At 38.7% G+C, this 22,701-nt stretch overlaps 1 protein-coding gene across 1 annotated transcript in view; it reads left to right on the top strand.

Moving 5' to 3' along the window:
* Nucleotides 1-22,701, top strand: part of MME (membrane metalloendopeptidase) — a 53,043-nt gene that overhangs the window by 9,235 nt on the left and 21,107 nt on the right. The window contains exons 4-14 of the mRNA XM_072867232.1: nt 3,738-3,899; nt 5,527-5,607; nt 6,371-6,466; nt 6,572-6,690; nt 7,717-7,782; nt 11,181-11,315; nt 13,633-13,734; nt 16,827-16,963; nt 17,063-17,156; nt 20,264-20,392; nt 21,331-21,429. Coding sequence (XP_072723333.1) covers nt 3,738-3,899; nt 5,527-5,607; nt 6,371-6,466; nt 6,572-6,690; nt 7,717-7,782; nt 11,181-11,315; nt 13,633-13,734; nt 16,827-16,963; nt 17,063-17,156; nt 20,264-20,392; nt 21,331-21,429 — 1,220 coding nt within the window. The remainder of the gene's footprint in view (nt 1-3,737; nt 3,900-5,526; nt 5,608-6,370; nt 6,467-6,571; nt 6,691-7,716; nt 7,783-11,180; nt 11,316-13,632; nt 13,735-16,826; nt 16,964-17,062; nt 17,157-20,263; nt 20,393-21,330; nt 21,430-22,701) is intronic.

The following is a 22,701-nucleotide window of genomic DNA, read 5'->3' as shown; positions in this document are numbered from 1 at the left end:
TAAAGTGTTTAAACCAGAGAAATAAACTGTATTATTACTCTTTAATAATAATCTTACTGGGATGAATCTACAAGTCTAATATTACTTCAAATCAGGATTTTGTAACGGTTCATCTTTAATTTGGCTGCTTCTTCCAGACCATGTAGGATAACATACAGGAAAAGTTAGACAGATAGATACAGATAGAAAGCAAGCAGTATTAACTTTGGAAAATTGTGGTCTTTCAAGAAATATAATTAGGAATAGACATTAAGTGAAATGGTAATGCCTTACACCAGAACTGACCAATACTGTGACAGTTTTTTGCAGTGAATTTCAAAATTTTGCAATAGGTACAAGCCACTGAAAAAGAATAAAGTGAAGATACTAACAGAATTTATAGTACATTTAATAGAGGAGCTTCAAATAAACGACCAGAAGAAAAAATGTAATGAAAATTCAGTTGGTTATACACAGGGCAAAGTATCAGTAACTGCATGATAATGGTATCAAGGTTTGTGAAATCCATTGCAGTGTAGCACAGGAAGATACCATGTAATTTGTACATTTGAGCAATTTTTGAATAAGCTGACGTACTCTCTGCTAATTTTCCTGAGCTCAGATAGCACAGACTGATGAGAATAGGGAATTTTGATCTCTGTCATATCAGTTTCACCTAGGTAAGTATATTGTGTTTCTCCTATATCCTCCCCAGGTCACTGGTTGTTATTTCAGCTTATATTACTTTATTTGTAAGCTATTAATGCAACAACTGGCAATCAGGAGTAATACAATAAAATTAATCTTTAAAAGTAATTGAGATAAGGCTCTACATTCTTCAGTGACAGGAAATTGTTCCTATTCTCACTTGTGTATTCACACTCAAACTGGTTCATCAAAGCAATACTGAGGACTAATGAAAAGTATACTATGTATTATCTGTATTTCTATGTGTATGAATTAACCTCTATTAGAATTAAAATAACAAAATATTCATCAGTCTCACACTTACTATTTCCAGAGCAAAAATGTCTCGGTGTGTACAGCCATCAACTTACCATAAAGCTTCTTTGGCCCCAAGTATCAATTTATAAATAACTTGGAGCATGTTTAGGATTCTGTCCAGCCTAATTGGTCCCACTGACTTTGAAGGGGCAATTCATGTGTCATTATGCTTCTGGGCTGGGTTGATAATAAAATCACATTTCATGGATTTTAGTATATCCATGGTATCAGCCAAATACTGAATGGTTATCTTGGGGTTCAGATGTGCAAATTACACTCTTGAGGAGAGTATTCTTGAGGAGAATACTTAATACATGTATTCTGCATGAAGCCCTAAGTGAAAGACTGCCGTTCCGTGACTGAGCTCTGTTACGTTTGCAGTATTTAAACTTCAAGTTTTGATAAAAGTTGATTAGCTAATACTGGCTAGTCTGGACTTTACAGCAGAAACATTATGATAGATGATTATTTTTCTGTGACAGTAGTAGGCAAGGAAGATTAAACATATGCTGACTACAAATAGAGCAACCTGATTCCACAGTTAAAGCAAGGTTTGATATTACATAGACTGTTAATAATTTCTCAGATTTACGCAAGACATGGATTTCTCATTGCGGGGGGGGGTGTTTGTTTTTGGGTTTGGTGGTGGGTTTTTGTTGTGTTTTTTTTTTTTTTTTTTTAAAGTGACAAGACAGTGGCTAAGACACCATCTCTTCTTGGTGTCAGAAGATTTCTCTATCCTACCATTACTTTACGGCAGGGCTGGCACGCTGCTCTGAACGAGCCAGCTGTGATGTCCGGTCCTGGCTATTAAAGTCTTTGTTGCTGGACTAACACATACCAAGATAATCCAAGGGACAGTGTTGCCCTTCAGATGCTGTTCCAGCCTAGCAGAGAGATCCATAAGGATACCCTTAAAACAGGAGGTTTTAGTAATAATTAGCAATCTTTCTCTTTACAGCAAATAGATGGACCTAGGACTGGAATGAAGTGCATCATTGAAACATTCCCCTTCCCCTAAATGAAACAGGACAAACTAGACAGAAACAAGTACCAGAGTTTGCACAGTTACCGAATAGTTGGAGTTGGAAGTGTCCTCTGGAGATCACATAGTCCAACAGCCCTGCTTAAAGCAGGGTCAACTAAAGAAAGTTGCTCAGGATCTTGTCCAGTCAGGTTTTGATTATTTCCCAGATGGAGACTTCGCAACTTCCCTGGCAACCCATTCCAGTGTTTGACCACCCTTATAGTAAGAAGTTTTTTCTTAAGTTCAAAAGGATTTTTTTTTTTTTCTTATTTCTGTATATGTCCATTGCCTCTTGTCCAAGTGTACAGGCAGAGGGGAAATTCCTTGCTCTAATAGACTGGACAGTCGTACTGGATGCTTGGCTTTCTCAAGAATGGGTAAAAAGCAAGTGTCAAACTTGGTAAAAACATGAGTGAATTTCCCAGTCTCTGGCTGTTGGCATGATCCTGTATTCTTTCAAATCAAAGTCAGCCTGCCATTGACTTCAGAAGGAAAAGAATCAGGTGCTAGGCATTGTACTTATTTCCACAGTGGTTTTTATGCTACCTAAGCTAAAGCAGACCCAGTCTAAAATTGAAAATGCCTATGTTCATGGCTTTTTCCATCTTCCAAGCACTGGAACATTGTAAAACCATCAGATGTTGGCCTAAAATATAAGACTTTTAAGCCAACTAAAGATCCCAAGAAAAATGGGGGGAGGGGGGGACAGGGCCAGGAAAGGCAAGTCAACATAAATGCTATAGCCTGTCTATCCACCTCTCATTTCCACCAGCATAACAGACATGGAAAATATTGAAAGTATGGGAGAAATAACTATAAATATTTGACTCACCCATGTGGGAGGAATGAACACTTGAAATCACAAGCCTCACCATTTACTAAAAATAATGTCTGCAAAATGGGAAGGATATTCAGTATCCTGGGAAATTCAGAGGTATCACTAGCTCTTGCTTGACTCCTAGCATCTCTCCTTTCTGTGAGAGACTTTGTGCTAGCATACTAGTGGTGAAAGCAGTCTAAGTGCAAGAGGAATACAAAAAAGAAAAAGCACAGAAGGTTTATGAACAGCAGCTGCGAAACTGTCAACAAGGAATCAGATTTCATTAGGGAATCCCATGTCATGATCAGTCAGTGATGAGCCACTTCAAGAGGGTGAACAGGGACAGCAAGAAGCAGTATCAGTTCTAGAATAAAATGTGGAATAGGTCTAAAAGATCAGTGTAGATTCAGGAAAGCATTAATAGGAAGACTTTCTTGACAAGAACTTAAACAGTACAACAGAGTCTTTTTATTGAACAAGATCGGATTCAGCTGAGCCTACATCATACTTAATTACTTAAATTACATTACAGTGGATACTTAACCTCTGATATGTCTTGTGCTTTTAATGTCTCTTCACCATGTTTCAACACAAAGAAGTGTAAAGCAGTAAATGAAATATCTTACATTTTATTTAAAACTGAGCAACCACTCACAGGGAGTAGGAACATTAGTAAGTTTACCCATCAGTAAACACGGGCAACAGAAAAGCATATAAGTTATGGGCAGTAAAGGAATAGTAATTCATTGTTCACTGGCTAGTACTTTGTTTGGTCTAGAACATTCAAGTAGGCTTGAGCCTATTCTAAACTAAAGGAAATGTATTTATTCCCTCTTCAGAGCAAGCAAATGTATTCATTTATTTTCTCTAAAGATTCTTTATGCCTTGGTTTGTCTGTTATTACAGCAGCCCGAATCCTTGAGAACATGGACACCACTGCAGAGCCTTGTAATGATTTTTACCAATATGCCTGTGGAGGATGGCTTAAGAGGAACGTCATTCCAGAAACCAGCTCCCGTTATAGTAACTTCGACATTTTAAGAGACGAACTGGAAGTTGTTTTAAAAGGTCAGTGGGGTTTATGTTTGTGGACTATATAAAGTTTCTTCTTTGGCTTACATGTTATCCTAATAAGATGTGGTTGTCTAGCAAAGCTTAAAATACTACCAAATATTTCAGTTTCTTTGTGTTCGGTTCAGGACAAATCTACCACAGACTGTTTCCTTGGAGAATGCTGTGGAAGTTATGCTGTTGTGTCCGACACAGGAGCAGAGCTGAGCAGACCTGACCTTTCTGGTATCTGGACTCTGTGTGCTCATCTGCATATTACAACAACTGAAATCCATATCATTACCCTCATGCACTAACAATAGCAGCCAAGCTAGGTGAAGAAGAAAGAAGTCTGGCTATGTCCAAGTTAGCTGAAATGCTGGAAGTTGCTCTCTGGCAGCCCTATGTCCTGCATATCTGTATTCCATCAGCTAAATCCCAAAGAGCAGGCAAGCAATTTTCTAACTGGTCACATCATAAACTTAAAATATTCCTTTTTCCACAAAATGTAATAGTGTCCAATTGTTCATATTCCCTCTTTTCAGACGAAAATAACAGAGTCAAAGAAGTCAGTTTATACTCATGGAACATTCTCCAAACCACTCTCTCCAGACTGACTATCCTTTTTTTTTTTACTTTGCATATCTTCTGGTTTTGCCAGGTATGCAGTTTAGGGTTGCCACGGTGCTCCTTAGGCTTCAGTTTCTGGGGAGCAAAGCAATTGGAAAGTAGTAATTGGAGTAATTGTAAAGTAGTGGCAAGAGTGGGCTGCCCCACAAGGGAAGGAGAGCCGGGAGCTGACTGTGACTCAAGGCAGGCAGGGACAGAGGCCTCACAGACAAGGGGCTCAGTCCCACAGGACCCAAACCAGAAGAGCCGAGCAGGTCTGGTGACAGTGACCAGGTTCAGCCAACAGCCCTATGGTCACCAGACAAGTCCGTAGTCATGCAGCAGCTCTGCAGGCAAGTCAGCCGGGCAAGGTCAGGCTCAGCAAGGTACAAGGCCAGGTCCAGCATACCTACAAGAGCGTGGGCAAGGACCATGGGCAAGGGGCTGACCTGGACTGCTGCTCCTGAGCCAACAGGCATAGGGTGCACAAGTGGAGGCACCAGATGAGGCTTCTCATGGCTCTTTCTTACAATCTAGCTGTTTTCACCGAAGTATGATCCACGGTCACACAGCTGCACCATACCAAAGCAGACCTTGAACACAAACAGCCAAACTCCTGGGTGCAGTGAAGAGACTGCAGATTAGAATTACAGGAAAAGATGGTTACAGCCTGGCCCATGCAGTTAGAGCCTGCTGGCAGACTTGGGGCCCTGACAGCAGTCCTCTTCACAAATAGCTTGGTCCCTAAAAACTGTCCCTGAAAAGTCAGAGCATTTGTTTTTCGCCAAGGATGAGTGACAGAATACCTACCTGACTCCTTTATGCTCAATATATTAACACAGACTGAGGTAATTGCAAGCCATATGATCTCCAGAGCTTTTTCCCCTCAGCTTTCGAAAGGCAAAGCTTCCCTGGAATTCGAGATGGACAGGCAGCACTTATTGTCCACCCTCAGGATGGTATCCTCTATGGTTCCTTCAGTATCTTTCCAATAAAGATCAGACATTAAGATATATTTGCTGTCTGTGTGTTTCAGATGTCCTCGACACGCCAAGCAGTAGCGATATAACAGCAGTGCAGAAGGCAAAAACTCTGTACAGATCGTGCATAAATGAAAGTAAGTGTCTCTGCAATTTATTGCATATAGGATATATAAATATAACCCAAAGAATCCCATCTTCACAGTCAGCTATACCTATATTCTCCTAGTTTCTGTGCATAATTTTTCAGAAATTCTTTGTGAAAACTAAAATGTATCCATTCTATAGTCAAATAAGAATGTAAATAGTAAAGTTAGTACTGTTTCTCCTGTTTTACTTGCTTTGATATTTTAGGTGAGATTACATTACTCTTCAGATACCAGTTTGCTGCAGATATTTAATCTCAAATCCTTTCAGTTAAATGTGAGTTAACTTCTTTTGTAGAAAGTATCAGGGATGAGGTGGAAAATAACTGGCATACGAGGCTTCTAGAAAGACAGGGAGATAATTTATTTCAAGAATTTGAGCTAGATGCTGCCACTAGAATGAGGAGCAGTAAAACAGTTAGCAGTGCTTCCTAAATCACGTTTTTATAGTTTCTATAATGTTACTAATACTTCTCAAAACTATTATTTCAAGCTATCTGCGGAGTGAAAATACTATAGTTCTTCTATGTCATGGTCACAAGGATTTGTATATGCTGTTTGCAGTCATACAAATGCTGTTTGCAGTCATTACGTTTTTAAAATTAAATGTTAAAGCACAGTCATACATCAGAGCATGCTCCTGTTGTGGTGATGGTGAAAATATACTTCTCAGCTTCATTATTCTGAACTCATTATAATAGTATAACATTTGTGTGTTTTAAAACGTCATGGTAACTCTTTATTTTTCCAAAAGCTACCATTGACAGCAGAGGTGGAAGGCCTTTAATCAGTTTATTGCCAGGTGTATCTGACTGGCCTGTAGCAACAACTAACTGGGATGCTTCCTATGGTAAGATAATCTGTGTTTATTTCCTTTCCAGTTAAAATTTCTGAATTATTGTACTTTTCATTGCTTATCAAAAATAGAGACTGAGTATACCTTTCATTTGCTTAGGTACTGCGTGGACAGCTGAGACAGCTATTGCACAGCTGAACTCCAGATATGGGAAAAAGGTCCTTATTAATTTTTTTGTTGGCACAGATGATAAAAATTCCACAGCACATATCATTCATGTAAGTCTTCCCTGGCAGCATTGCCTTCTTGATCATAAAAGTGCAGCAAAATAACTAGCAGCATAGACATAAATGTTAACCAGGAGAAACACTAGTGATTTGAATTTTACCAGAGTAAGTTGTAGATGAATTTGTGAATCTATGTAGTTTTCAAACTTAAATTATCAGTTTCACAGTGTACTGTCCATTCTCAAAGTTAACATCTTTATTCTGTGCACTCATACACTGTTACTCTGTGAGATGAGAGTAACAGAGACATATATAGACATACAGACAATTTATGTGTACACTGGCCTGAAGACAGACATGATCTACTTATATATGCATGCAAGCAAATAAGTAAACATGATTTCCTTACCATGTACTTCAGGCAGAAAGCTGTCACTGAAAACCTGGGCTATGGTCCCAAATGGCAGAAAGCCCACAAAGGGGATTATGTTTTTACAAGGTATTCAAATGCCAAAGTACTAATGGGACCTGCAGTCAGCTGGCACAGATATGAAAGTGGCAGAGAACATTTGCATAAGGAGTATGTCGAGAGTGCCCTGCCCGTAAATATAGAATGATCTCTGAAAATGGAAAATCCAGAGGAAGACAGTATTACGTATGGTGAATCTTCACCAGCTGCTCCTGAGATGCAACAGTTACAAGAGCAAAGGTCTAATCTTTCTTGTCAATGGGTGGATAGATCCTTGACTACATTGCATGTATGAAATTCAAAGATGCAGTAACTGCCTCGCTTGTCTGTGGACTGTTTTATCTTCTGTATATCCACTGTTTTCACACTGGTAACACATAGCATGCATTGTTCAGCAATAGAAAAAAAAAGACTGAGAAGAAAGACAAAAAGTGTAAGGAGAGTGAAAAGAATTAAAGGAGGGCAACAGGAGGAGAGAGAAACTCCCCTTTGGCCAGAAGATAATTTGGCAAGAGTGAAGCATCAGTGACCATCAGTTGACCAAAGAATAGTACAATGCTATACCATTTTGTCATGAAGCACTTTTTAATTGTTATTTGAATTTATAGATTGATCAGCCTGGGCTTGGCCTGCCGTCTCGTGACTACTACGAATGCACTGGTGCATACAAAGAGGTACGATGAAGCTGACAGATCACTGACTACATTTTAGAAGTTTTAGCCTATATTTTCAAGGCAGACATGTCCTCAAGAGTGGGGATAGGCAAAGAGCAGGAACAGTCCTTCCCCAAAGAGATTCCAATACTGCCCCTGGGAAACGTCACTGGGAGAATTGGGGAAACTGGAATTAGAAAGGTAATAATGATGACCATTTAAAGAAGGTTGATCTGCAGGTGAGAATAGCACATGTGACAGACTGGAGAAAGAAGTTCTAACATGGGTAAGTGTGCAAGAAGGCAAAAGAGCCAAAAGGGAAATGAAGAGGATATAGAGAAATGAGGTTAAAGTAGAAACAAGTTAGCTAAGAATGGGAGGGAGTGTAACAAGTGTCCTGAAGAGGAGGCGTTACAATACTATGCCGTAAATGTTAGTGACCTAGTTTGCACTCCCTGGCTGCACTGGGAGCCAAGGGGTTTTTGTCTAGGCTCCAGTGGCCAGTACGTACCAATTGTCTCTGCACTGGATGAGAAGACTGCACATTCCTCTGGCATCACTACACCCCGGACATCTCAACCTGTCTCCCCTCCTGTTTCCCCTTCCCTTCTCTTCCATTCCTCTTGTAATCACTGAACATATATGTGGAAAAAAAGAAAAGTAGGAGCTTTTCCACACAATTCCTGTATGACTATGCAAGTCAGAAGAGGAACAGCTACTTGGCTTTCTAGGAGCTCTTGGAAGGAAATAGACATGACACAACTTAGCTTTGTTACACAGCTTCTGCCAGGCTTCACAGCTGCATCAAGAGGTACCTCATAACTGTCAAAGTTGTATTAAGAGAGCACATGAGTGCTTACGGATCACCCCTGTTCTGTCACTACAAAAAGGATGCCACTTCTGCACTATGATTGACTGGCATCGATTGGCTAGTGCTGCAGGTGTCAGTGGAGCCCAGGCGGACTAATCGTGTCACTCGTGTCACTCATAGGCTTAGAAAGAAAAGAAGAACCATTCAGAACCAAAGACACACTTTTCTGCATGAAAGGTCTGAAAAGATCACAGTCCCCAAAGTCAACTGCTGAATGAAAATGCAGCAGCTAAAGTATGTGATATCCTAGAAATTGCTTCAGATACCTAAAATCTTGTAGGGTCTTCTTTAGTTCATGTTTAGTTATTATTCACACGCATTTTCATTAACCTGTTAGCACTGACACTGTGCATCCCTCGTTGCTAATCTTGGATGTGCTTTAAGTCCTTGATTGCTGAGGTATATGTGTTTGCTGAAGCCATGTGGTAGCTGAAACTGTCAGCACAGTAACCTTTAATTAGACAGTTTTCTTCTGTGTAATTAAATGCAGAAGCAATGAGAAAGCATACAAAATGTTTTGGTTTTGTAGGTATTTTGCTGACATGCTAACAGTTAATAGTCTAATTGTGATTACATTTAATTACAGATCATATGCTAGTAAAGACAATCATTACCATATTAACTGTTCAGTTACATTATTATCACGTGTTACGGCCTCTAGGAGCTGGCTCATGTATCGTGATTTGCTCTCCTCCTTGTATTACATGGACTGCAGCCCTAAAAGACAATTCCTGTTCTAATCTCTGACCTACCAGAAAGTGTCATACTACTTTCCACTGCTGGAAAGTAGAGGAGGAAGTATTTTAAAAAAACCCAGAGATTATCACTGAAAGGCAGATTCATAATATTCTTACAAGCATGAATATGTCAAGCGAGAGACTTTCCTCCTTTCAATGCCTGCACTCTGCCCTTTCTTGGCTCTGTTTCCTGCTGTGTCATTCTACTCTTTGAGCTGTACGTAGCAAACAAGGTATCAGCCTCCTGCGCTTTAACCTCTGGCTGTGTCAGGACTTCCCACCACAAAGCTACAAGTGGAATCTGTGACCAAGATATTTTAAAAATCTTCTTCTCTCGTAAGATATATGACTCTTCTGTTCATACAGGAGTTATTCTGACATCTAAGTTCCCACTAAAATACCTGAGAGTATTTATACAGTCTGTCTGAAATTAGCTGACTTAGTTCTTTGCTACCTGAGCATACAATGATCTGCACTTTAGGCCAAAAATAAAGTCCATTGATTGGTACCTGAAGATCTCTGTTGACTTACTGGTTTGGGGTAATGTCTGTATTGTATTCTTATAAATTGTATTTGGGTATTTTAAAATGGCATTTACAGGCTTGGCATGCGCTCTCTTTTGTGACTTGTAGCTGTCAGTGGTTTCATGGGCTTTTCTCTTTCTGGTAAAATAATCTATCTTGATTAAAAATAACCCTGAGAGTTCAGTCCTTCAAGATGCTGTGAGCCACCTGTCTTTTTAAAGTCTGCTGTCAGTACTTTTCATGAGCTGCTCAGCGTTCTCCAGCGCACAGAGCCTGTTACAGCACGGCATTGCTGGCAGGTAGGGAAGGCTGACAGGAGATGATGGCAAGGAAGGCGGTTATCAGAATGGCTGTATAAACATAGCATTCATTAAAGGGGTGCGTCCTACTGCCTTTGGAGCTGAACATACCAAAATATTTCTATTAATAAAGTTGATGACACGCACACCTTATTAATCCTAGGTTTTATCACTGTTTTAGTAGATTACTCTATTTTGCATAAAATAGATTTCTTATTAGATAGCTAATCTAATATTATGTATTTTTATTTGCATTTCAAAAGCATATTGAAAACAGCATTTCTGTTGATAGAGAAATGAGTGTGGCCTAAAGAGGAATTAGAACAATATTAAGTTCCATAAAATATAATGGTATCTGTAGATATTTACAGTGTAACATTTAAGAGAAGATACTTCCATATTTCCATTCTTATTCTTGGTGAATCCTGATATGTTAAATTTAATATATACTATATTGTCTATAGTATATCTATAAATTTGGTGTACTAAATTTGGATACAGCAACAGGATTTCTAAATGATCCAAGAAGCAATAGAGGAGGTGCACTGCTTCTGAGAGTAATTTTTCCACAATGCTAATTCAACACAGCCCATCAGCATTTCTCTCGGTTTATGTTTCTGGGAACATTGCTCTTTGGAAGCGGTATTTTTGGAAGTTGTAATTAAAGTGAGCTAGAAAAAACACGGGTGATGGTTTAAATATGGACATACAAATGTCTCATTTTAAATAATGAAAACACAGTACAGTAGTTGAGACTGTTTAGCTTTGAACAGTGCTACAAATTATACAGCAATTTTCCATGAGGGAATTTTCTAAGTTAGTTTCTATTTGTGATCTAACAGTATTTCAGAATAAATTACTATTAACCTATTTAAGAAAGGGATGAAGAACTGTAGTTCATAAAAATGAAGATGAAATCTTAAAGATATCAAGGTATGCTATACTTTGAAGAGTTTTGTCTTTAAAATGTTTGTATTTTTCCCTGCAGGCATGTTCTGCCTATGTTGATTTCATGATTTCTGTAGCTAAACTAATCCTACAAGAAAGAAATATTTCCTTCAGTGAGAACTTGATTTCTGAACAAATGAAGAGAGTTATGGACCTGGAGAAAGAGATTGCCAATGTAAGAAAAACATTTTTAAAGTATCCTTTAAATAACTGACTTTTTTCTTAATATGTAAGAAAGCTAACTGTAAGCTGAGTTGTTAAGTTACTTGCTAATTTTATTTTGTGGGACCAAAAGCTGAGCAAAAATGTATGGGGCCTGGAACACCTAAGAGGAACACATAATAGAACAGACATGCCTTATAACAAGAAAGGGAAAATATTTGAGTTAGCTGTTTTCCAAATAGCAAAATGTTTTAGAAGCCCTGCAAGAGAAGAGAGAGAGAGCAAGAGAGAGACTGGGTTTCTGTTTAGTCTGTTTGAGAAAGTGAGTTTTGGGAGATGCTTTCGGGCCTCTTCTCCCTTTGTCCTTTTTCCCACTGTGGGCTGTTTGGTTATCAGAGCAGTAGATTCCCAACCCTTGGCCTGCCGTGCAACACAAAGTAATGTTTGTCCTGCACAAGCTGCTCCACAATGCTGATTGTTCCAAGTGCATTTTTAATCAAACACTGTTCTCCATTAAAGTATGGCTTGGAGAAATAGCTAGAATTTGAACTTGCACAGAGAAAAACAAATGGAAATTCAAGCATTCAAGAGCAAAAACATGGCTTATGATTATTAGACATTTCAGAAGGACCTGAAGCTGAGGGTGATTGTAAAACAAGCCAAATACAAATTTTCTAGCTCCAGCTATTTTTCAAGCTACGCGGATAGTGAGGGCACGTGTTTGGCAGAGGAAGACCTTCCCCCCCAGTTTGTATAATGTAAAACCATCTGATTTTTATTTTCTTCACGTTTTCCTGAGAAATACACCTCTGGGCTTAGATCAGAGATGGAAAATTATTACAAGAAAAGTAATTCACTGGAGAAAGATTTGAAGGGGAGTACAAAAGGAAACCACAACTGAAATGTCTCTACAGCAGTTGCTGCTGGTAGAGAGTACAGTTGGTGGTGGGTAAGCTACTATTGCCTCGGTTTTTAACCTCTTTCATCAAAAACTCAGCACCAGCCTGAATGTTACTGGAAGAGAGCTGGCATTGTGTTCTTGGGAATTTGTTAAAGAAAATGCAGAAAAAAATACTGAATGCACAATAGATTAGGAAAGAGGAAGCGGAAGAGAAATCTTTTTTAAAAAAGGGTAGAGAGAAAATCAGACTTGGCACGACTGACTTTTCAAAACAGTTTAAATGGGTAAAGGCTACTATTCTCGCTCCTGACTGAGTCGGTTAAGAGTACTCAGGCAGTAGTGATGTAGATTCTCCCATGAATTACTCTCATGGATCACAAGATCACTCCCTTCACATAGTCGTTTGTGTACAAGCATTTTCTCTCTTTGCCATAAAAAAAAAAAAGGAAGTTAAAAGGGGGTGGAGTATGCGGGGAGCAAGTGCTGATGCTGTCACAAGGTACGTCTGCATGAGAACAAAGGTATGAAAGAGGATACAAGAATGCACTTCAGATGCCTGCAGAAGCATCCTAGCAAGGGACACGCTAGTGTTTGAAGAAAAGAACAGAAAGATACCCAAGAGAGTATTCAGAGACGAAGGGAGTAGTTAAAATTAGGTGCTGGTTTTGTCTCCTCTCAGTCTACATTGTCCGCACTCTAATTCCAGAGACCACCCTGCTGACATTTGCTGTCTAGAGACTCCAGTGATTAACTTGCCTCATAAAGCACCACCACAGACACAGTTCTCTGGCAGTCAGCCAGTTTTATTGTCTGTAAGAAATGGCCCTAATACAGTCATGCCATTAAGGTGTTAATGTATGCACGTTTTTAACACACTAGTGCAAAACCACATTGCCTAGACTAATACAAAGCTTATTTATGCGTTATGACTCCCTTTCTATACAGTGGTTCCAGAAAGAATGGATCAGATGGAGGATGTGCATCCTGATCAGAATGCTCACTCTGCATTCCTACCACAGCACACCGGTCACCCTATACTCAATGAATACATCTCCTTTATTCCCTTCTCCCAAGATTTTTGTATCTACCGGTAACAGTGCCTACTCGGTGCTTTGAGCAGTATGGGTCTACGTTCCAGTCAGTGTTCCTGCACAGCCTGAGTTGTTGATGCTGTAACACAAGACAAATCCAAAAAGTAGAGCTCCATTTTGCTATCAGAAATTTAGTTCATTTAATCTGTCCTTTTATAGACTTTTTATCTATAAAATGCTGTCCATATTTACATGTGAGGTACTTCACAGTTAATGCAAACTTAAAGTAATGTATTAAGCCAGAAATACTAATTTACTTTCTTTTTACTTCCACTTACCAAAATTCCTTTGAACTGACTCAATGTACTTAGTAATTTTCTCATTATTAACTTTGATAGGCAACAACAAAATCTGAAGACAGAAATGATCCACTTTTGCTGTACAATAAAATGACCTTGGCACAACTCCAAAACAACTTCTCATTGGAAATCAATCATAAGGTGAGTGATCAATAATCTGATATTTTAACCTCTGATTTATGACTGATGAGATTAAATAATGAAGCTTGACAATTTTTTCTTTTAAAGACATTTCTTTCTTGCACTTACACATGCTTGAAATCGAACAGGATACTTGACATGCACACTATATTGCCTAAATGTCTGATGACATAAACTGTATGTAAAAGACTGTGCTTCTGTACCCGCTGTTTCTCCTAACTTGAAGGCAGATCTTGCCCCTCTGCTTCCACGTAAAGAGATAGAAAAGGACAAAGGAAAAAAAATATCATGAGTTTGACTTACCCTCATGGGTTCAGGATGGTAAATCTTGCAAAACTTGCACATACATAACCCTTGCTGGAAATCAGGAGAGTATTAAAATACAAATAAATTCCTTCCTGTAATTACCACAGCAGCTCCAGAGGGCCCAGCACAAAAGTTAAGACTGCAGCCACCAATTGATTCAAATATGTTGTAGTGTGACTCTTCAGGCCCTCTCTGTTTATCCAGAGCTGCAGATTCAGAACAAAAAGTCCTGTTTTTCCAACATTGCCTCTGTAAGATGGGCTCCCAAAGCAAGCAGAAAGGAGCCCAGGAAGTCATGACTATGAATGAGGAAAATTCTGCCCATTCCTCCCACTGTAGCTCCTCAGGATGTTTTAGCTCTGCCTTTTATCCTGAGCCACCTGCCGTTTGTGCAGTACAACCTTTAATTCACGGCACCACAAAGTCTGGCTAAAGAATAGCCAAAGATTTCATAACGTAGGTGTGCCTCCTCAGTAACATCATGTCATGCTAGACATGGATATTTTTTATCATAAATGACTTCTACTTCAGTATCTTGCACAACAGGCAAGCAGGTTAACTAACGTGTCACATGGAAAGCACTGTGGTCTGACTGGCAGGAGCGCATTATTGAGTCTTTTGAGGCCAGTAAGGTACTATGAGATACTATTATTCCTACTACAGTTTCATAATCACTGCTATTTTTATTGACTTTAAATTCTTCAACTTTAAATTATATGACAGTTCACTTCTGCCTAGCTTAATTGGTTTCATAATTTACCTTCTCCCACAGGTCTTAGTTGAACAGTTACCATTGCAGTCATAATGTCAGAAACTAACTTCTCTTGTCACAGAATGGTATTGCCCTGGTTATTTTTAGTTCCTGGGGAGTGCTGCAGATCAGCAATAATCATCTGCTCTAAATTTATCCAAAAATGCTCAAAAGACACATGATGGGAGTTGGTAGCGTTGTAATGGTCTAAGGATAGAACAGCAATTATTCCCAAGATTAGCTTGAAGTTTGATGCTTCTCTTTCAAACCTGAAGTGATTCTATTCCTGAAAGCTTATCTACTTTCCTCAGCTACATTAGTTTGTCTGATGAAAGACGTTACCTCTTCCAATAAAACTTTCCTCTCAAAAGATACAGACGGGGAAAAATCACCAATACTTTTCAAAGTAACAGGCATAACAAAAATTTTAAAAATTAACAAAAAAAAATTTATGAAAAAAAAGTACAAAGATTATTTGTTTTTCTTAAATGTAACACCTTCCTTTTCATTACTAAAATGAGTACCTACCCAACATGGTAAAAGCACTGAGTAGCTCTAGAGTTTTGATGATGAGTTTCAGCTTCTGCTCTGAATCATTTTCTCAGTCAAACGGTGGTCCACAGAGGCCATGGTTTAGGAAATCTTGGGCCACTATGGAGAATTTGAAGCAGTGTATAGAGTTAGCTGTAACATTAGTGTCATTTACTAAAAAAGTGAATGGAGAAACCGGAGGAATATATAACACTGTACAATCTACAGTATTCCAAGCTGAAGGATCTGTCTCTCTCAGCTGGTATCATACAGACAAGTACACACTTAATACTTCTGAAAATACTTAGCATCAGCTGCAGGCGTGAACTTCCTGGGTAGAGGAATGCAGAGGTTATAACCGCCCATTAATACTGCTCTGTTGCTTTGGGTTATGTGATGGAGGAACAGCGACGTGGCTGCATGCAGTGTGGCTTCTTTGCCCACTTACAGCACGGCTGCATGGCTCAGATCCCAGTGCTGTGCAGCTGAGCAGTGACCACAGGCTGCGTTCTCTTAGTGAGCAAGAGAGTGACTCTGTGTTCTCCGGTCAGTCCTTTGACCCATCCACTGTCTGAGGAACATGATATTACTAAGTAAAGACTTATCAAAGGGAAATTATTTTTCTTACCAGCAAACTAGTAAGAGTTTCCAGTTGAGAGTGCCCACGCACTGAAATAATGCTCTGTTCAGACTAGATGGACACTACAGAATGAAAACTTAACAGAAAACAATTCTCATAGGTACTGGGTCACCAAAGTTATGTGGGCCTCTCATAAAGGTGAATACCAGCATAAAGAAAATGGGGGTTTAGGACCAGAGAGGCAGAAAATGAACAAGAACTCTAACCTTCATCTGAGAATTGTCTGTCACGGCGTGCTGCAGACTGACCTGCTATCAAATCAGTTACTTCTCCGGTATCTGGTACTGTGGCGTGCAGAGGAAAATTCATTATAGATAGTGGATTTAGTGTGTCTGTTTTAAAGCCTATTAAAATAAATCCTTTTATGGACTTCAGTGTACTTCAGAACAAGTCCTTACCATATGCTTCAGAATGGATTGTCAAGTGTACCACCAATCTTATTGCCCCATAGATACAGAGACATACTGTGCTGAAAATCAGGCTGTTAGTCATGCTTTGATTTAAAGGTTCTTAGCCAAATACAGCAAAAAGGCAACTGAAAATTTTACTTAACGTACCATTTCTGCTTTTCCAGGCTAAAAGGAAGGGGTCATAACATTTTTAATTGTGTTAGTCTGAAATCAAAACAATGTCTCGACCTTTTCTGCTAAATACCACCCTATTTTAACAGGATTTTAGAGCACAGAGGATATAGATTATCTCAGATCAGTCATTATTATGATGACTCCATTTACAAGTAGTGCAGGTATTAGGAAAATTAAAAGCAAAGCATTTGTGTTATGCAAACATATTTAAACTGGAAAAAACAGCTAAATACCATTTCTGTATGATTTAACCATATAATAATGTGTATTGATTTTCCAGGTATTCAACTGGTCAAAATTCATTAATGATATAATGTCAACTGTACAAATTAACGTTGAGAACACCGAACATGTCATTGTTTATGATCCAGAATACCTTATCAGGCTGAAGTCTATCCTTAATAAATACACTCCCAGGTAGGTATGTTAGGTATTTTTGTAATTTGCATTTTATTTCCAATAAACTTAAAAAGCCTGAAAACATTACCAGCTTATTATTCTTGTTTTGTTAAACAGAGACCTTCAAAATTATATGATCTGGCGATTCATAATGGATCTTGTCAACAGCCTAAGCCGTAACTACAAGGACACAAGGAATGCTTTTCGTAAGGTGCAGAAATTAATCTCTTTTTCAGTTGTAAAGATTACTTTTGTGAACCACAAAAGATAATTTTCTATGTACTTGTAGTATATAAAAATTTAATGTATTTTGAACTTTGCACACAAAAGCTAAAGGTGTTAGCTGAAGCTTCTGCTGGAGTGTACAGATAATTTATATGATATATGTTTGACAGCTGGAGTGGTTTTGAAAAGCACTGTTCTGGTACTTGGTCTCCATGTTTTCCTGAATCCAAATGAATCTGCATTTTGATAACAGAACAGTCCCACTTATTTGCAAATGATTACTCTGCAGTTCTGACTGATTTGTTACAAACTCTTCAGCATCCAAAGTGATGCATTCAAAGTCAAACATTATGGGCCCAATCTTGCTTTTCAATCATTTGATCCTGCAGTTATTTTAGTGCTTTTAAGGAAATGCTGAGCACTTGCACAAACAGACTGGCGATGGAAGTCCTTTGTATTTCCACAGTAGAACTTTCTACTTTGTAAGTTTGCTCAGCTCCATTAAAAAAGGTTAAGGCCATTTTGTTATATCTGTTAGTGACATAAGAAATACTTTAACACACATATCCAGCTTTTTAAGGAGATTCTGCTTGTTACAGAAGAAGATAATAATTACTGGAGGAAGTCAACGAACGTTCAGTTTGGTCAGTTTTATATATCTGAACAGGGCAGTCTTATTCATTGATTATTTGGCTTTTTCCCCTATTCTCTAAAGTATGCAACTATTTTAATGTAAAGCTTCATATTTGCTTAGTCTGCATCATCAGGGAATACTATGTTTTGCACTCTATAAACTAATGGCATCCCCCACTACATCTTAGGACCTCACTGAGGAAGTTTCATTTAGAAAAATGTCAAAAGTTTGAAAGAACAACAGAAAAAGATTTTACCATAGTCTATGTATAAAACCACACAATTGTCTGCTAATTAATTCATGATATATGATATAGTATAGCTGGAGCTTCTCACACTAAATGCTGTGGAAATAAACTAGCATTTGTCTTGTTAAGTTTGCTTTCAAACATAAATGTCAGGACAGTTCTAGCATTCCATGAATCTCCCATACCATTTGTTTTCTGGGTTGTGTGGCTAGTTGGTCACTTACTCATTCAAATCTCCATCTGCTTTAAATACAGAGTGCTTAAAACGTGTTACAGAAAGTGCCAGAGCCCAGCAGAAAGATCACTGGATCTGCAACCACTTCCTTAAGAAATCAGCAAAAAGATCTCAACAGATGACTAGACTGCACGTGTAGATGGGCCTATATGTGTTACTGAGGGGCCATGCTGTCACTCTAAATCACTTATATTTGGTTCTCCATCTCAAGGTCAAATTGTCAGTTTTCACTGTAACGTTTGTTGAAAATTGTGCCCTTCCAGCACATCTACTGTCCAGAAGCCCAGATGCAGGGGGGGAAAGAGTATGCAGGGTAGTATCACGACACTAGTTTAATACTTACTGCTACTGGAACTGTATCCTCAGGATACAATTACTCCCACCAAAGAAACACATCAATGTCTTTTTTTCCCCAAGATTTATTTAAAGAGAAAAAATCTGCGTTCCCTACGATGTTGTAGTTGAGAATGTATGCCCCATGAGATCAGGAGGTGTAATTTCAGATGCATCAGCACTGTATAAGTACGAATCCACAGTAATGCATTTGAATTGCATGTTATTTTTACTAATAAGCAGGTAAGTTTCTGTTGCCATAGAAAGCACCACTTTGTTTTTTCTTGTGCTCCTCTGGTGACACTAGGCTTACTTAAAAAGAGTCTATCTCAGGGTTCCTGTGAAGGGCAATCCTGGTCTGATGCAAGCCCACCATGCACATCTGAAGTAGCTCTCTACCCAAGTCATGCTGAGACCAGTGAACGATGATTGACTAGGATAAGCTTGAGCAGCACAAAGTTATCTACCAGAATGTTTGTTGCATGGTCACTCTGAATTAGTTATTAATTTAATTAAGCTCAGTACTGCTAATGTTTAATACTGGTTTTGCTTTAAGTTCTGGGGGAGAGGGCTTGTATTTATTTTTGCTATATAAGCTTTCGCTATTTAAGCAAACGACTGCTGATGCAGCCTGTATGTGTGCAGGGAGTATCTAAGAAAGAAATAGATTAAGGACTGACAGATTTTCTAGTCTGTTCAGCTATTTGTCAGTAATGAGTGACAAAAAGCTCCAACATCACAGGCTCTTCAGAGAGATCTGCAGTAGATATCTCTGTGCTGTGTTGTACTGGTACCGTTTTCAAAAGACAATTCCTGTGTCCCTAATGCTTTAGGATGAAAAGAAACATTAGTAATTTTCCTTTTCAATACAAGTAATTCAGTTCAAGGTGTAGCAGTTACAGAGCTTTTAACACCAAAAGTCATTGATCTGTACCTCCGAAGAGAAGGGGAGCTGCTTCATTATGGAGTATAAACTTCATTATAGGATACGATTTCAGAGAGTTGCCCTATAATGACACTGTCTGTCATATTCCTTGCATTCAGGTGTCATACCATTATATTATCCACTCAGCTTTATCACATATTTATACATTATCGTGACAAAATCCTTGCATACCTTGTAGCAACATCACACAGAGTAAATGAGCTTCTACTTTGCAAGCTCCCAAAGGTGGGAGGCTCTGACAGAAGCTGCTGGTTGGGTGGAAAACACAAACTTACCACTGCAGAAATTAATTTGCTGCATAATCACAATGGCTGTGTCCGAGCTGGAACTGCAATACAGATCCCTGTATTTGGTGTTTTGTGTCAGGGTATTCCTCTTCAACCTCTCCCATTCTTAGCTTTTAGAGTAGTTTTCTTCTCTCTACCTTTCATGTTTTGGAAGGATAAAGAATATTGCTAATGATTCTCATATTTCCTCAGCCTGTCACAGATGTTCCCATTACAGAGCTATACTGCCTGCCATACTGCCACACCTAAGTGCCATAAACACAAACATGAATTAGATGCATGTATTTAAAGTCAGCTAGGCTCCTCTGAAACACACAGATGTGTGTGTCAGTGTGTGTGGCCAGTCACCATTCTGCTTCACTTTATGTGGCCCCAGATGTCACTGTTTTACCTAATGTTTATGTTTCACAGGCACTTTACGGCACAACATCTGAAACTGCTGTTTGGCGTCGTTGCGCAAACTATGTCAATGGCAACATGGAGAATGCAGTGGGACGATTATATGTACAGGAAGCGTTTGCTGGAGACAGTAAACATGTGGTAAAGCTTTTAGCAAACTTAGCCTGTGTGCCATCTAAGCATCACTTAATTGTCACTTACCATGCAGTTCTTTGCACAGCTTTGATTACACTTTTTATTAACCTTTTCCATATAGCAGGTTCACTTTCTAAAAAAACCTAACCTTCAGATTTGCTTCTCAGTGTACCACTGAGGAGTAACAAGAATGTATGTGCTAGGAGAGTCGTTCCTTTGCACCCGAGTACTTCTGCATTACTTGTCTTGAGCTGGCCTGCTTTCCAAGCAAATGACCACAGTGTGAAGTAACGTGTGAAATATGAAGATTACGTGTGCGTGTTTGGAGGGAAAGAGGCATCTGCCTGCTCCACTTGATCTGTGAGCCAGCCTTGAGCCTACAGCACCGCTGGCACATTAGCGATGGACCGTGCGCAAGCCAGTACGCGCGCCCAAGGAACAGCACTTACTGAAATGAACAGTCACTGCTTGTTCTTTGAGACTGACGCTAGTTCACATCCTGCCAACACGGGGCGCAGGGACAATCGGTTATTTCTGTTTGTCTTCAGTCACACAGAAAATTGCTGAAAATTAACCTGGAGTTAAGCCTTAGTCTCCTCCTATCCCTCCTACTGTAATCCAGGCTTAAGATATACCATTTTTTGTGGTTGACATCTACACAATAATTTGATCAGATGCCCAACATCCAGTGGACGGATATCTGACAGATTGTTTGTAACCTAAGTTGCATTGCCTTGTGAGCTCATGCCCATTCCCCTTCCTCCCACAGGACGGGTTAAAAGTACTACTTCACTTGAGCTCCAGATTTTGAGTGTGGCCTGCAAACAGCATACACTCAAGCAGCTAGTGCAGGAAAAACAAGTCCGTAATAAACAAGCTATGAGTGTGGAAAAATAATTGGATCATTTTATGTGGATTTGTAACATACTGATGTTTTTTCCAAGGTTGAGGAAATGATTGCAGATATTCGTGATGTTTTTATAAAAACCTTGGATGAACTTACCTGGATGGATGCAGAAACCAAAAAGAAAGCAGAACAAAAAGTAAGTTAAGTCTTAAATATTGGTAACGTTGTGTATTTCTGTAAAAATCAGTATTTCAATTGTTTTTCCTGCAAAAAATAAGCAGTAACATCTATCACTATTTTATATACACAAACCCACATGTATTTGTGTTTATGTAGGCACAGCAGCTTACAGACTTCCTATATCAGATCCAGATTACATGGGAGGGGGTCTCTGTGGAGATAAGCGCACAAAATAGGAGGAATCTGTATACAAGATTAAGACATTCCAGGCAAATCGGCGATTAAGGGGCTAGATAATGAATATCTACAAGAAAGTAATACTGAAAATGAGAAGGAATGATTTATGGTGATTTCACCAGCTCTTAGAAGCGATAGGAGAAAAACAGAAAGTCAAACCAAGGGCTGGACATCATCAGTGAGTTCTCCTTTAAGGGAAGATGTAGCTTCAGACAGTTCATGTAAGTCTAGAGTAAGTAACAGAAATCAGTTGTAGAGAACCCTGAATTGGGAGTAAAGCAACTGAAAGAACTATTTATTACATCTCTATTTTGTTACACTGTAGAGATAATAAAAAATCTTCAATTTTGTGTTTTTAATTATAATTTATTATTAAAATTTAATTTTAAAAAAGCTTGGGAAATATAATGGTTTTATTAATTATAGAGCGAGACCCGGCATTTTCCTCCAGAATTTTGTGTTAGAAAATCTTAGAAGAAAACATTTAAAATAACTATCAAAATATTAGTGGTTTATCAAACAACCCCAGATGGTAAAGTCCGGAAAAAGCTACGATTGCACCCGATAGCTAAGACAGTCACAGCATCCAGTGAGCTCATACTGATTCTGATGCGATCAGACAGTAAAGATGCAGTTATAAGAACCGGTGCTTATGTACATTCCTAGTGTTATTTCCATAGCGACACACTGATCAGTTACAACCACACAGTAACTTCAGATCAGGAATGGCAGGGTAAGTCAGGTAGTAAACTGAAAATCCTAAATAAATTCTGTACTAGGATGAGACATAGACAGCATACGTACAAAGTCTATGAAATACTTCCACTGTTATGAACAACTTACTTGACAAAATGAGATGCAAACTGTCTGAAAAGTTAGGATCAAAAACCCACACACACTCCACGTATTGCTTATAATGTTCACTTGTTTGTGGGAATAGCCTACATCAGAAAACTATTTGTAGAAATAATGTGATTTTACTGCTAAATTTATTGAGACATATTTATATGGAAATAGTAGAAAGAAGTGCTAAAGAATAATTTGTTCGGTA

The sequence above is a fragment of the Ciconia boyciana genome, chromosome 7, assembly GCF_034638445.1.
Source record: "Ciconia boyciana chromosome 7, ASM3463844v1, whole genome shotgun sequence".
In the NCBI taxonomy this organism is placed as follows: Eukaryota; Metazoa; Chordata; class Aves; order Ciconiiformes; family Ciconiidae; genus Ciconia; species Ciconia boyciana.
The sequence above is the reverse complement of the archived record's forward strand: the minus strand, read 5'-3'. Positions and strand labels throughout refer to the sequence as shown.